Source organism: Thalassophryne amazonica, chromosome 7, assembly GCF_902500255.1.
Source record: "Thalassophryne amazonica chromosome 7, fThaAma1.1, whole genome shotgun sequence".
Classification (NCBI taxonomy): domain Eukaryota; kingdom Metazoa; phylum Chordata; class Actinopteri; order Batrachoidiformes; family Batrachoididae; genus Thalassophryne; species Thalassophryne amazonica.
In genome coordinates this window covers 18,410,488-18,425,588 of record NC_047109.1, presented here as the reverse complement: position 1 = coordinate 18,425,588, position 15,101 = coordinate 18,410,488, and the positions used below count along the sequence as shown (strand labels likewise).

Sequence of the window (15,101 nt, the reverse complement as noted above, 5' to 3'; positions counted from 1 at the left end):
AATACATTTAGAGGGGAAATCCTGTTCAAATATCCAGCTTGGGACTCCAACAAGGTCGCATCTCCTCCACTCTCCCTTATCTCTCTGCCTTTAACCTTCAAGTCCCTACTTCACCAGATTGTGAATTCCTAAAAACTATATTGGATTCTGGATCTATTGGACTACTATTGGATTAACCATGGAATTGATCAGCTGGTCTCTGAATGCTGTTGAAACCATTTTTCTCCAAGAAGGCCAGGACCGGGGGATCCTACCTGCCCAGATGGAAGGTATCCTGCGGGCTATGTCCTCGACTCCTGGGGTCTTGGCGTGTTGCATGCTTGGTGCCTTTCTCCATTGAGGATGTCGAGGATTTATTAATTTTTGGTCTCATGGCAGCAGGGATGGTACTTTTTGGCTTATGTGCTGCCCTGATCTACCAGAAAATTGGCAAGACGGCAGCATCAAGAACCACGGGCCCTCGCATGATTAACGAGGTTGGCAAGGCAGTGCATTCTCAGACTGCGTTGACTAGTGAACTCAGACGCAAATTGGATGACACCTTGGAGCTGATGTGTGCCTTGCAGTTGACGCTGAAGGTTTCGGAGGCCGGTGAATATTAATTCATAATTGGGAATATTCTTAATTCATAATTGGGATTTGATTGTTCAAGTGGAACTTGTTAAAAGTGTTTTTCACTGCTCAGCTACAACACTCCAGGCTTATCTAGCCTCAAGGACAAATTGCCCACTGTTTACCTCCAGAGGAATTTATTCAGGCCTTGGTGAGATTATTCAGCTCCATTCTTATCTCAACCCACAAAGACAATAAAGTGACTTGCACATGGACTGAAGCATGCTCCAGCTTTTCCCTTTACCTGCCTTCCTGCCCCCCCGTGGCAGGCCCCCATTCTTCCCAAGCTGGCAGGCGGCGTGACTCCAGTTGTAGCGGCTACCACACACTCACATGCCTCAATTTGGAAAACGGACTGTTTCAAGTTTAGTGCACATAAACAATGTCAAATGTATATGTGTTGTCTTAATTCTGATGTGTGTCATTATTACGGTAAACATGTAATAATTGTGGATTAATTGCTGTTTGTCTGTAGAATGTGAGTGTGGAAATCTCGCAATTGTTGTAATGACAATGATAATAAAGCTATCTATCCATCCATACATCCAAATTGGTCTTTTCTGGCCGCTCAGTCAACTCGGCTGTGTCTCGTTGCCAAACCTGGCAACAAGTCAGGATGGCAACAGAAAAGTGGCTGTGTCATTGTACTGGTCCAATAGGACAAGTCCCTGAAAATGCTTAATGTCTATTCCCACAATGATTTAAACATTTAACGTCCCAGGACATGGAAAGGCCGATGTATTGAGATGATCGTCTTGCTTGTTCTGATGGTGGCCATAATTCTTTCACGACATTGAAGAAAAGGCGAAGTTAGCACGAAAAGGTGGAAGAGCTGAGAAGGTTGTTGAAACAGCGGCTAATGAAGCCGAGATATTTGAGTTGGTAGAAACAAACAGATCGCGGAGCAGCAAGAAGAAACGAGTGGATTTAAAGAAGAGAAGAAACTAGTTTTCAAGCCTGAAGTTCGCTGATCCACAGCAGCGTCAGCGCAGTTCCACCGGCGCGGCTCCACCGAGGCCCGAGGTGCCAGCGCAGTTCCCCCGGCGCGGCTTTACCGAGGCCCGAGGCGCCAGCGCGGAGTTATCTGACCATGGGTCCGAAGAAGGCACTGACGGCGGAGGAGGGAGACGATATCAAGAAGTCCCTGGACTTTTTGTCTGAGGAAATCTCTGTTGTTAAAATGCAGCAGAAATCCATTATGGAGCTGGTGGAAGAAGTGAAGGCTCTCCGGATCCAGAATGCCGAGAAAGACCGGCGTCTAGTGTACCTGGAGAACCGTGTTGTGGAGTTGGAACAGTACACAAGGATGAACAACGTTATTATTACAGGAATTCATATTAAACCTCGCTCCTATGCACGGGCAGTGTCAGAAGATAGCGGAGGGGAGGCCAGTGAGCAGGAGGCCAGCTCAGTGGAACAACAGGTGGCTGACTTCCTGCAATCTAAAGGTATTCAAATGGACTGTAATAACATTGAAGCGTGCCACCCCCTGCCCAGGAGAGAGGATGGAGACAAGCAAGCAGTTATAATGAAATTTGTCAACAGAAAACATAAAATGGCATTGTTAAAACAGGGACGGAAACTCAAAGGAACAAACATATTGATTAGACTCTTTCTCTCCGATTGTTCTGTCTGAGTTATTTTCATTAGTTACTTCATCCAAACCATCAACATGTCTATTAGACCCCATTCCTACCAGGCTGCTCAAGGAAGCCATACCATTATTTAATGCTTCGATCTTAAATATGATCAATCTATCTTTATTAGTTGGCTATGTACCACAGGCTTTTAAGGTGGCAGTAATTAAACCATTACTTAAAAAGCCATCACTTGACCCAGCTATCTTAGCTAATTATAGGCCAATCTCCAACCTTCCTTTTCTCTCAAAATTCTTGAAAGGGTAGTTGTAAAACAGCTAACTGATCATCTGCAGAGGAATGGTCTATTTGAAGAGTTTCAGTCAGGTTTTAGAATTCATCATAGTACAGAAACAGCATTAGTGAAGGTTACAAATGATCTTCTTATGGCCTCAGACAGTGGACTCATCTCTGTGCTTGTTCTGTTAGACCTCAGTGCTGCTTTTGATACTGATGACCATAAAATTTTATTACAGAGATTAGAGCATGCCATAGGTATTAAAGGCACTGCGCTGCGGTGGTCTGAATCATATTTATCTAATAGATTACAATTTGTTCATGTAAATGGGGAATCTTCTTCACAGACTAAGGTTAATTATGGAGTTCCACAAGGTTCTGTGCTAGGACCAATTTTATTCACTTTATACATGCTTCCCTTAGGCAGTATTATTAGACGGCATTGCTTAAATTTTCATTGTTACGCAGATGATACCCAGCTTTATCTATCCATGAAGCCAGAGGACACACACCAATTAGCTAAACTGCAGGATTGTCTTACAGACATAAAGACATGGATGACCTCTAATTTCCTGCTTTTAAACTCAGATAAAACTGTACTTGGCCCCACAAATCTTAGAAACATGGTGTCTAACCAGATCCTTACTCTGGATGGCATTACCCTGACCTCTAGTAATACTGTGAGAAATCTTGGAGTCATTTTTGATCAGGATATGTCATTCAATGCGCATATTAAACAAATATGTAGGACTGCTTTTTTGCATTTACGCAATATCTCTAAAATTAGAAAGGTCTTGTCTCAGAGTGATGCTGAAAAACTAATTCATGCATTTATTTCCTCTAGGCTGGACTATTGTAATTCATTATTATCAGGTTGTCCTAAAAGTTCCCTGAAAAGCCTTCAGTTAATTCAAAATGCTGCAGCTAGAATACTCACAGGGACTAGAAGGAGAGAGCATATCTCACCCATATTGGCCTCTCTTCATTGACTTCCTGTTAATTCTAGAATAGAATTTAAAATTCTTCTTCTTACTTATAAGGTTTTGAATAATCAGGTCCCATCTTATCTTAGGGACCTCATAGTACCATATCACCCCAATAGAGCGCTTCGCTCTCAGACTGCAGGCTTACTTGTAGTTCCTAGGGTTTGTAAGAGTAAAATGGGAGGCAGAGCCTTCAGCTTTCAGGCTACTCTCCTCTGGAACCAGCTCCCAATTCAGATCAGGGAGACAGACACCCTCTCTACTTTTAAGATTAGGTTTAAAACTTTCCTTTTTGCTAAAGCTTATAGTTAGGGCTGGATAAGGTGACCCTGAACCATCCCTTAGTTATGCTGCTATAGACTTAGACTGCTGGGGGGTTCCCATGATGCACTGAGTGTTTCTTTCTCTTTTTGCTCTGTATGCACCACTCTGCATTTAATCATTAGTGATTGATCTCTGCTCCCCTCCACAGCATGTCTTTTTCCTGATTCTCTCCCTCAGCCCCAACCAGTCCCACCAGAAGACTGCCCCTCCCTGAGCCTGGTTCTGCTGGAGGTTTCTTCCTGTTAAAAGGGAGTTTTTCCTTCCCAATGTCGCCAAGTGCTTGCTCACAGGGGGTCGTTTTGACCGTTGGGGTTTTTACGTAATTATTGTATGGCCTTGCCTTACAATATAAAGCGCCTTGGGGCAACTGTTTGTTGTGATTTGGCGCTATATAAATAAAATTGATTGATTGATTGTATTCATCAATGAACATCTGACCAAAAGAAACGCAGACATCGCCAGGAAAGCTCGTTTCTTAAAAAAGCAGGGAAAAATTCAACAGACATGGACATCCAACTGCAAAACATTTATCAAATTGAATGGAACACCAGAACAAGCGAAGGTTATGGTAATCAGGAACATCGAGGAACTGGACAAATACGACCAATAAGGTATGAGGACACAAACACATCACAACACCATGACACAGACCAGAGGAACCTATTCATCTACTACATCATCTGCATCTGGAGACAAGAAGGATATAACTCAAAGGATTGCTGATCATGGAAAAGTAGAACTGAGAACATTTAAATACACAGACCACAATGTACTGGACTTGGAGCACGATATAGACCCGGACAATAATTTCTTATCAAATATCAATGACAGTTGTTGCTATTATACAGATGAACAGTTTAATCGGATCATTAAAACGGATAACAAATTATCAATAATCCATTTCAACAGCAGAGGTCTATATGCAAACTTTAACAACATTAAAGAATATTTAAGTCAATTTAAAAAAAAATTTAACATAACTGCTAGATCAGAAACTTGGATCAATGAAGATAAAGGAATGGATTTTGAACTGGATGGATATGAATTTAACTGTGTAAACAAAGAATAAGAGTGGAGGAGGAGTGGCTGTGTATGTGGATAAGAACATGGATTATAAAATAGTAGACAATATGACAACTGTGATCGATAACTTATTAGAATGTATAACTATTGAAATATGTGAAGAATGATTATTTGATTTGATTGATTATTGATTTTGGGAAAAGCAATGTTCACTTGCCTATTATTATTAACAACACAGAGGTACAGAGGGTTGACAGTGTGAAATTTCTTGGTGTGACCCTTTCTAATGATTTGAGCTGGCATGCTAACACTCAAGCTATTGCCAAACAATCCAGACAGCGGCTCTATTTCCTACGTAAACTTAAGGAGTTTACTCTAAATAAGCACATTCTTTTAAATTTTTATCACTGTGCTGTTGAAAGTCTCCTTATAAACTGTATCTCTGTATGGTTTGGAAATCTTACATGTAAAGAAAAAAAAGTTTTAAACAGAGTGGTGCGTTCTGCTCGCAGGGTAATAGGCTGTGAGCTGCCAGCCCTGGAGGACATTTTTAAAAGCAGGCTTCTTTCGCGGGCATTACTGATCATTAATGACCCCACCCATCCTGCTAAGAATATATTTGAGCTTCTTCCTTCTGGGAGATGCTATCGTTCTATTAAATGCACCACGTCTCGCCATGTAAACAGCTTCTTTCCACAAGCTGTGATGGCTTTGAACTGTGCACACTGACTGACAAGCACTTTACTATTTTTATTATCTCTTATTGCTCTTATTGCGGCAAGTGTTATCCATCTATTCATTTATTATTTATTATGTCTTTGTGTCCATGTTTTTAAAATGTATGTTTATGCACACTAAGCTCTTGCAACGTTTTTTCCAATGTAGTTTTACTGCAAATGGCAAATAAACTGAACTGAACTGAAAAGCAAAAATGTATTAGTCGGCTGTATATATAGTGCACCAGGATCTAGTATTGAAACATTCATTGACTGTATGGAAAAAACGTTCTCAAAAACCAATCAAAAAACTGTGTTCATTTGTGGTGACTTAAATATTGATCTGCTCAATCCAAATAAGCATAAAATAACAGATAATTTTATCAATATAATGTACAGTTTGAGTTTATATCCAAAAATCACCAGGCCAAGCAGAATTACATCCCATAGTGCTACCTTAATTGATAATATATTCAGCAATGATATTGAGAATAATACTGTGAGTGGATTATTAATCAATGACATTAGTGATCATCTACCAGTTTTCATCGTTTATAACAGAAACCAGCGGCGGAATCAGCCAGAGGAGAAAATAAAATACAGGCGAGTGCAGACAGACGAAAACATGAACACACTAAAGAAGGATTTACAGGAGCAAAACTGGGAAAAGGTATACAGTGAAAGTGATGTTGATAGTGCATATGAAACTTTTTTACAAATATTTACATCACTATATGATAAAAAACTGTCCAATTAAACAAGACTACAGAAAACAAAAAATCCAAGATCGACCATGGATGACGAAAGGGTTACGAAATGCATGTAATAAGAAAAATACACTGTATAGAGAATTCATAAAACTAAAGAGGCAGAAAATAGATATAAGAAATACAAAAATAGATTAACTAATATTATACGGGTATGTAGGAAGGAATATTATAGTAACATATTATATAATAACAAAAACAATATTAAAGGAATATGGGATATATTAAATAGCATTATCAAAAATGGTAATAAAAAACAGTTACCCTCAGTATTTCATTGATAATAATGTTAAGAAGGAAAATAAGGATGAGGTAGTCAACGGTTTTAATAATTTTTTTGTAAATATTGGACCAAGCTTGGCAGAAAAAATTCCCGATTCCCAGCCTGAGGATTGGGATAATAATCTCATAGAAAGAAATCCCTGTTCAATGTTCCTCACAGCAGTGGATGGAAAAGAAATTATAGACATTGTGAATAATTGTAAATATAAAACATCTACCGATTTAAATGAAATTGATATGGTGGTGGTAAAACAGGTCATTGAATGGATTGTAGAACCATTAACATACATCTGTAACTTATTTCAAACCAGTAAATTTCCCAATCAAATGAAAATAGCTAAGGTTGTGCCGCTGTATAAGACTGGGGATAGACACCACTTCACAAATTATAGACCTGTTTCTTTGCTTCCACAATTTTCCAAATTATTAGAAAAGATATTCAATAATAGATTAGACAAATTCATAAATAAACATAAATTACTTACTGATAGTCAATATGGATTCAGAGCACATAGTTCAACATCACTTGCATTAATAGAATCAGTTGAGGAGATTACAAACGCCATAGACCACAAATTACATTCAGTTGGAATATTTATAGACCTTAAAAAGGCTTTTGATACAATCAATCATGACATATTAATCAATAAACTTGAACACTATGGGATTAGGGGGGTGGTGTTGCACTGGGTGAGAAGCTACTTAAGTAACAGAAAACAGTTTGTGAAGTTGGGGGAATATACATCATCATGCTTGGACAATGCTTGTGGCGTCCCACAGGGGTCAGTATGTGGTCCAAAACTGTTTCTAATTTATATAAATGATATTGTCAATGTTTCCAAAATATTAAAATTAGTATTATTTGCAGATGACAAGCATTTTTTGTTCAGGGGGGGATTTGCAGGAGTTACTGAGGAGGATCAGTATAGAAATGGGAAAATTGAAAATATGGTTTGACAGAAACAAATTATCATTAAACTTAAGTAAAACAAAATACATGTTATTTGGCTATTGTAATACAGACATACAGGTTCAGTTACAAGTCGAGGGGGTAGATATTGAAAGGGTACATGAAAATAAGTTTCTGGGGGTGATAATAGATGATAAGATAAACTGGAAGACTCATATAAAACATACACAAAGTAAACTGTCAAGAAGCATTTCAGTTCTAAACAAAGCGAAACATATTCTGGACCACAACTCACTCCGCATTCTTTACTGCTCACTGGTTTTACCATATTTACAGTACTGTGCAGAGGTATGGGGTAATACTTATAAAGGTACAACACAATCACTATCAGTAATGCAGAAAAGAGCTATAAGAATTATTCATAATACTGGCTATAGAGATCATACAAAGCCACTATTTTTACAATCCAAAATCTTAAAATTCACAAACTTGGTTCATTTTCAAACAGTACAAATTGTGTATAAAGCAATAAACAATTTACTTCCAGCAAATATTAAAAATATGTTTTTTTAACAGATCAGGGGATTGCAATCTGAGGGGGAAATTTAATTTAAAGCATCAGTGGGCATGAACAACATTAAAAGGTTTCTGTATTTCTGTCTGCGGGGTGAGGATGTGGAACAGATTGGGAGTGGGGCTCAAGCAATGTTCAAGCATGAACCAGTTCAAACAGCGGTACAAAAATATGTTTTTTTTCTACAACCCCTGGCAAAAATTATGGAATCACCGGCCTCAGAGGATGTTCATTCAGTTGTTTAATTTTGTAGAAAAAAAGCAGATCACAGACATGACACAAAACTAAAGTCATTTCAAATGGCAACTTTCTGGCTTTAAGAAACACTATAAGAAATCAAGAAAAAAAAGATTGTGGCAGTCAGTAACGGTTACTTTTTTAGACCAAGCAGAGGAAAAAAAATATGGAATCACTCAATTCTGAGGAAAAAATTATGGAATCACCCTGTAAATTTTTATCCCCCAAATTAACACCTGCATCAAATCAGATCTGCTCATTGACATTGACCCTATGTGTCTTTTTGCAAGGAATGTTTTTGCAGTTTTTGCTCTATGGCAAGATGCATTATCATCTTGAAAAATGATTTCATCATCCCCAAACATCCTTTCAATTGTCCAAAATATCAACATAAACTTGTGCATTTATTGATGATGTAATGACAGCCATCTCCCCAGTGCCTTTACCTGACATGCAGCCCCATATCATCAATGACTGTGGAAATTTACATGTTCTCTTCAGGCAGTCATCTTTATAAATCTCATTGGAAAGGAACCAAACAAAAGTTCCAGCATCATCACCTTGCCCAATGCAGATTCGAGATTCATCACTGAATATGACTTTCATCCAGTCATCCACAGTCCACAATTGCTTTTCCTTAGCCCATTGTAACCTTGTTTTTTTCTGTTTAGGTGTTAATGATGGCTTTCGTTTAGCTTTTCTGTATGTAAATCCCATTTCCTTTAGGCGGTTTCTTACAGTTCGGTCAGAGACATTGACTCCAGTTTCCTCCCATTCGTTCCTCATTTGTTTTGTTGTACATTTTTCGATTTTTGAGACATATTGCTTTAAGTTTTCTGTCTTGATGCTTTGACGTCTTCCTTGGTCTACCAGTATGTTTGCCTTTAACAACCTTCCCATGTTGTTTGTATTTGGTCCAGAGTTTAGACACAGCTGACTGTGAACAACCAACATCTTTTGCAACATTGCGTGATGATTTACTCTCTTTTAAGAGTTTGATAATCCTCTCCTTTGTTTCAATTGACATCTCTCGTGTTGGAGCCATGATTCATGTCAGTCCACTTGGTGCAACAGCTCTCCAAGGTGTGTTCACTCCTTTTTAGATGCAGACTAACGAGCAGATCTGATATGATGCAGGTGTTAGTTTTGGGGCTGAAAATTTACAGGGTGATTCCTTAATTATTTCCTCAGAATTGAGTGATTCCATATTTTTTTCCTCTGCTTGGTCTAAAAAAGTAACCGTTACTGACTGCCACAATCTTTTTTTCTTGATTTCTTATAGTGTTTCTTAAAGCCAGAAAGTTGCCATTTGAAATGACTTTAGTTTTGTGTCATGTCTGTGATCTGCTTTTTTTCTACAAAATTAAACAACTGAATGAACATCCTCAGAGGCCGGTGATTCCATAATTTTTGCCAGGGGTTGTAGGTATAGGGAGGAGGAAGGGTAATGAGGATTAGGGTGTTTTTGTTTTTTGCTTCGGCTTGTAAATATATAGTATTTTGTATGTAAGTAGGTATGTGTAGGTGTATATATATATATATATATATATTGATATCGGTTTAGGTGTGTAGGAATCTATGTGTATATGTGGCAAAGGGTATTACTGGTTGTGGGGAAGAAGGGGTAGGGATAAATAAGATGATGCTTCACCCTACCCCTTTTCGGACATGTTGGGTACACAGTAGGAACTTTTTTTGTTGTTGTCTTCACTGATCTATCTTGTATTTGTTGTTGTATCAAACGTTCGAAATAAACAGTTTTCATTCATTCATTCATTCATAACTATAAGACATTTTACAGTAATGCATTCACATTTAACATACAAAGGGGTTCAACAAAATATCATTAAACATAAAAAAAAAGCCCAGTGAATCGCATGGAAAATGGCCCATCGTGTCCAGCACCGAAAGGACCAAGGGCCATTCACATTTTTTACCAGCTGAATCCCTGATGTGGATTTTGGTCGTGACTGAACAACTTTTAAGCTTTTTGTTGTTGAAAATGGACTCAAAATCCAAGTACCTGTCCAGAGTTCCTGAACTTAGAGGCCATGGCTCCACCCACTGCCATGTCTACATCAGCACTGTTAAACACAATGAAGGGGGCATGGCCACCGAGCTCCATGGAAACCCTCTTCACCGTGTCGGCAGCAAGTTTCAGCAGCAGCTGAGACACAGAAGGAGGTACAGTCAGGATTCAGGTTTAAAATAAACTAAATAAACGTCTTCACAATGAGCGCCTGCATGCTGACAGTAGGCTACCTTGCCGGTGGCGGTGGAGCCGGTGAAGGAGATTTTGTCCACGAGGGGGTCTGTGCAGAGAACGGACCCAACTGAAGGAGTTCTTTCTCTGGAACAAGGAACCACATTAAACACTCCAGCCGGGATCCCTGCCTGCTGCGCCAGCTACACAAAAACACAACACAGACCACAATCAGGTTACAGCCGGCAAATAATAACAATGAAACACAAGGAGACACACGGGGCACACTCAGGTAACGACTGACAAATAATAATGAAACACAACGAGACCCATGGGCCGCACTCAAGTAACAGCCGGCAAATAATAAAAATGAAACAACAAAAAACATGGACAGCACGCAGGTAACAGCCGACAAATAATTACAATACAACACAACTAGACCCACGAGCCGCACTCAAACAGCCGGCAAATAATAAAAATGAAACAACAAAAAAACATGGACAGCACTCAGGTAACAGCCGACAAATAATTACAATACAACACAACGAGACCCACGGGCCGCACTCAAACAGCCGGCAAATAATAAAAATTAAACAACTTAAAAACATGGGCAGCACTCAGGTAACAGCCGACAAATAATTACAATACAACACAACGAGACACATGGACCCCACTCAGGTAACAGCCGACAAATAATAACAATGAAACACAACGAGACACACGGGCCGCACTCAAGTAACCGCCCACAAATATGATACGATACGATACGATACGATACACTTTATTGTCCCCTCAGGGAAATTTGTCTTGGACTCATGCTAGGTGCCTTACAAGAAAAGAGAAAACAAACAATACAGATAAAAACACAACCACATCCATAACAAATTAACATGACAGGAGTAAGGAGAAACACCATAAATATTGCATAATTCCAATTTTAAACATTATTGTTTAACAATTTAATAGACATGGGGACGAATGAATTTTTAAATCTATTCAGTCTACTCCGAGGAACTCTGTACCTTCTCCCAGAAGGAAGGAGAGTGTACTCTGCATGAAGAACATGAACTGAATCCATCAGTATCCTCTGAGCTGCTTTCAAAACAGACTCTTCATAGAGTGAATTGAGGGACTGATATTGTTTCTTTCCGATTATCTTCATTGCATCATCAATTTGTCTGTTAAGTTTCGTTTTAAATTGTACAGAAAGATTGCCGTACCAGGCAGTCATGTCATACCTAACTAGGCTCTCTAACACTGCCTGGTAAAACAACAACATAATTTTCTGATTGACTCCATACAAACGAAGTCTACGAAGGAAATAAAGTCTTTGATGGAATCGGGAGCACAAACTGTCCACATGTGCAGTCCAGCTGAAGGTATTGTCTATGTGCAGCCCCAAGTACTTGTATGAGTTGACCTGGTCAATGGGAATACCATGTATGACCACAGGAGTATGGTCCCCAACAGTCCTTGGATCCAGAATCATTTCCTTGGTTTTATTGACATTTAAAACCAAGTGGTTGTCATCACACCACTGCACAAAGTGTTTCACTTCAAGGAAGTACTTTGTTGGACTTGAATCTTTGTGCAGTAAGCTCAAAATAGCTGTATCATCAGAAAATTTAAAAACAAAGTTATTGCAGTAGTTATTTGTACAGTTATTAGTATAAAGAGTGAAGAGAACAGGAGAACTGACACAGCCTTGTGGTACACCTGTATTTGATGATTTGAGTACCGAAAGAGCTTGATTAACTCTAACTTGTTGTAATCTATTAGTTAAAAAGGAATGATACCATCTGATTAAAAGTGGGTTAACATTCATTTCCTTTAACTTGGACAACAACAGGTATGGCTGTAATGTATTAAAGGCTGAGCTGAAATCAACCAATAAAATCCGTGCATAAGCAGTAGGATCTTCCAAGTGCTTAAGTGAAAAGTGGGTTAAGCTGTTAATGGCATCGTCAGTGAAATAAAAACAATAAAAAACATCTGAAGCAGAACCAGTGTCACCAGTGAACAAAATCTGGATCCAGACTCAACTCAAGTTTCCACAAAAATTTCAACCTTCAGATTTCACAAAATTAACTCATTCTTCATTGGAAAAATTTGTTCTTTTCCTGTTCTATTAACTTGCATTTCCAGAAAAATACTTAAACAAAAAAAGAACAAAACAAACAAAAAGAAAAAAACAATCTTGGTTCCTCACCAACTATTCATCCAGCACTTTTCTCTCAGGGGTTGGTAAGGTTAGAGCTCACTTATGTGAAGTGCCTTGAGGCAGCTTTGTTGTGATTTGGTGCTATACAAATGAAATAAATTGAATCAAATCGAAAACATGTATACAAACAAAACAAACAAAAAAAAGCACAAAACAAACTAGACGCTACACCATCGTCTCCCGCAGACAGACGGATGCCAGAAGGCTTCATCCAGCAAACAAATCAATGGAAGTAAAATGTTAAAGACAAATTTTAATAATTGGGATTGTGCCTGTTCCACTGATGACATCATCATGGTGTTCTGACAAAGTACTGACCTCAGCCAGCGCGAGCGCCGACAGGGGCGTGTCCTCAGCCGGCTTGACCACCACCGTGCAGCCAGTGGCCAGAGCAGCTCCCACCTTCCTGGTGATCATGGCGCTGGGAAAATTCCACTATCAACAACAACAACAACATGAGGAGCACTCAGAGTAACTACAGGAAGCACCTGGGCCACGTTTCAGCTCAACCAACATGGATTTTTATGGGAACTGATACCGACATTAGGGCATAAAAAAATTAAATAAAATGATAGACACACACACACACACACACACATATATATATCATTTTTTTTTTAAAGAAAAAGTCCCTTCAGCTTGTTGATTTGGCACAAGATTTACACTGGATGCCCTTTGTGATGCAGCTGCACATGGCATAGGGAATGGGCAGGTGTGGTCTCAAACTGGGAACCTTCTGTAGTGGAAACAAGTACACTTCTTAACCCCTTTGCCACCGCCTCTGCCCATATATACATTAAAAACTGACAATGATTCCGAACATTTAGTTGTGAATCCCTTATGACATATAAAAGTAATTGAGGCTTGATGTTTTACAGTTCAAACATGACCTTTATTATAAATAACAATAGAATCTAACAAACATCCAGCCAATGTACAGTTGTATGCAAAGGTTTGGGCACCCCTGATAATTTTAATGATTTTGCTTTATAAATCATTGTCTGGATCAGAAATTTCAGTTAAATATATCTTATAGCAAATGAACACACTAATATTTGAGAAGTGAAATGAAGTTTCTAGTATTTACAGAAACTGCGCAATAATTATTTAAACAAAATTAAGCAGGTGCATAAATTTGGGCACCCTTGTCATTTTATTGATCTGAATACATTTAGCACTAATTATTGGAACACAAAATTGGTTTTGACCTCGTTACACAGGTGAATCTAATCATGAGAAAGGATATTTAAGGTGGCCATTTGCAAATGTTTCTCCTCTTTGCATCTCTCCTAATGAGTGGCAACATGGGAGTCTCTAAACAACTCTCAAATGACCTGAAAACAAAGATTGTTCAACTTCATGGTTTAGCGGAAGGATACAAAAAGCTATCTCAGAGATTTCAGCTGTCAGTTTCCACTGTGAGAAACATAGTGAGGAAATGAAAGGCCACAGGCACAGTACTAGTTAAGGCCCGAAGTCGCAGGCCAAGAAAAATCTCAGATAAGCTGAAGCGAAGGATGGTGAGAACAGTCATAGTCAACCCACAGACCTGCTCCAAAGACCTACAACGTGATCTTGCTGCAGATAGTGTCTCTGTACAGCGTTCAACTATACAGCGCACTTTGGACAAAGAGATGCTCTATGATGCTGTAATGCAGAGGAAGCCTTTTCTGTGTGCACGCCACAAACAGAGTCGCTTGATATATACTAAAGCACCAAGCCAGCTTCATTGGTGTTGTGGACTGATGAATCTAAAATTTAGTTATTTGGACATAACAAGGGGCGATATGTATGGCTGAAAAAGAACATAGCATTCCAAGAAAAACGCTACCTACAGTAAAATCGAAGGTGGTTCCATCATGTTGTGTGGCTGTGTGGCCAGTGCAGGTACTGGGAATCTTGTTTAAAGGCCCTGTCCCACTGGGGAGAGGATTAATTGCGCATGAAATGAGTATACAAATTTTGGGCATTCGTTGTTGTCCGCAACAAAATTGGCCAAAAATGACATATTCCTCAGTATGACTTACGGATATATTAATAATATATAGCAAATATATAACGAACAATCACGGATGTATGACACATGTATTGAGGAAATGGATTGGACGCATTGCAACTATCACGGACATATTACGGATGTATTGAGATTCATTGCGCATGTGTTGTGGAAACAGCAGCTGTATTGTGCATGCGCGGCATCTGCATTGCGATCATCAAAGGATCGCACTTGGGCCTTTCAGCATCGCTATTCACACCAACACCACAGCCTCTGGAGCAATTGCTGGACTTGGACAAGTTGACTGGTATGTTGTTGGATGGCAGCAACTATCACACTAATGTAGATTCCCTTATCAATACCTCTTGTGAATTTTCTG

General features: G+C 39.0%; 1 protein-coding gene across 1 annotated transcript in view; it reads right to left on the bottom strand.

The window, feature by feature from the left end:
• The window catches only part of LOC117513687 (succinate-semialdehyde dehydrogenase, mitochondrial-like), a 49,988-nt gene that overhangs the window by 28,085 nt on the left and 6,802 nt on the right, over positions 1-15,101 (bottom strand). The window contains exons 4-6 of the mRNA XM_034173926.1: positions 13,045-13,161; positions 10,565-10,708; positions 10,326-10,469 (exon numbers count right to left, since the gene is read on the bottom strand). Of these exons, the coding sequence (XP_034029817.1) occupies positions 10,326-10,469; positions 10,565-10,708; positions 13,045-13,161 (405 nt within the window). The remainder of the gene's footprint in view (positions 1-10,325; positions 10,470-10,564; positions 10,709-13,044; positions 13,162-15,101) is intronic.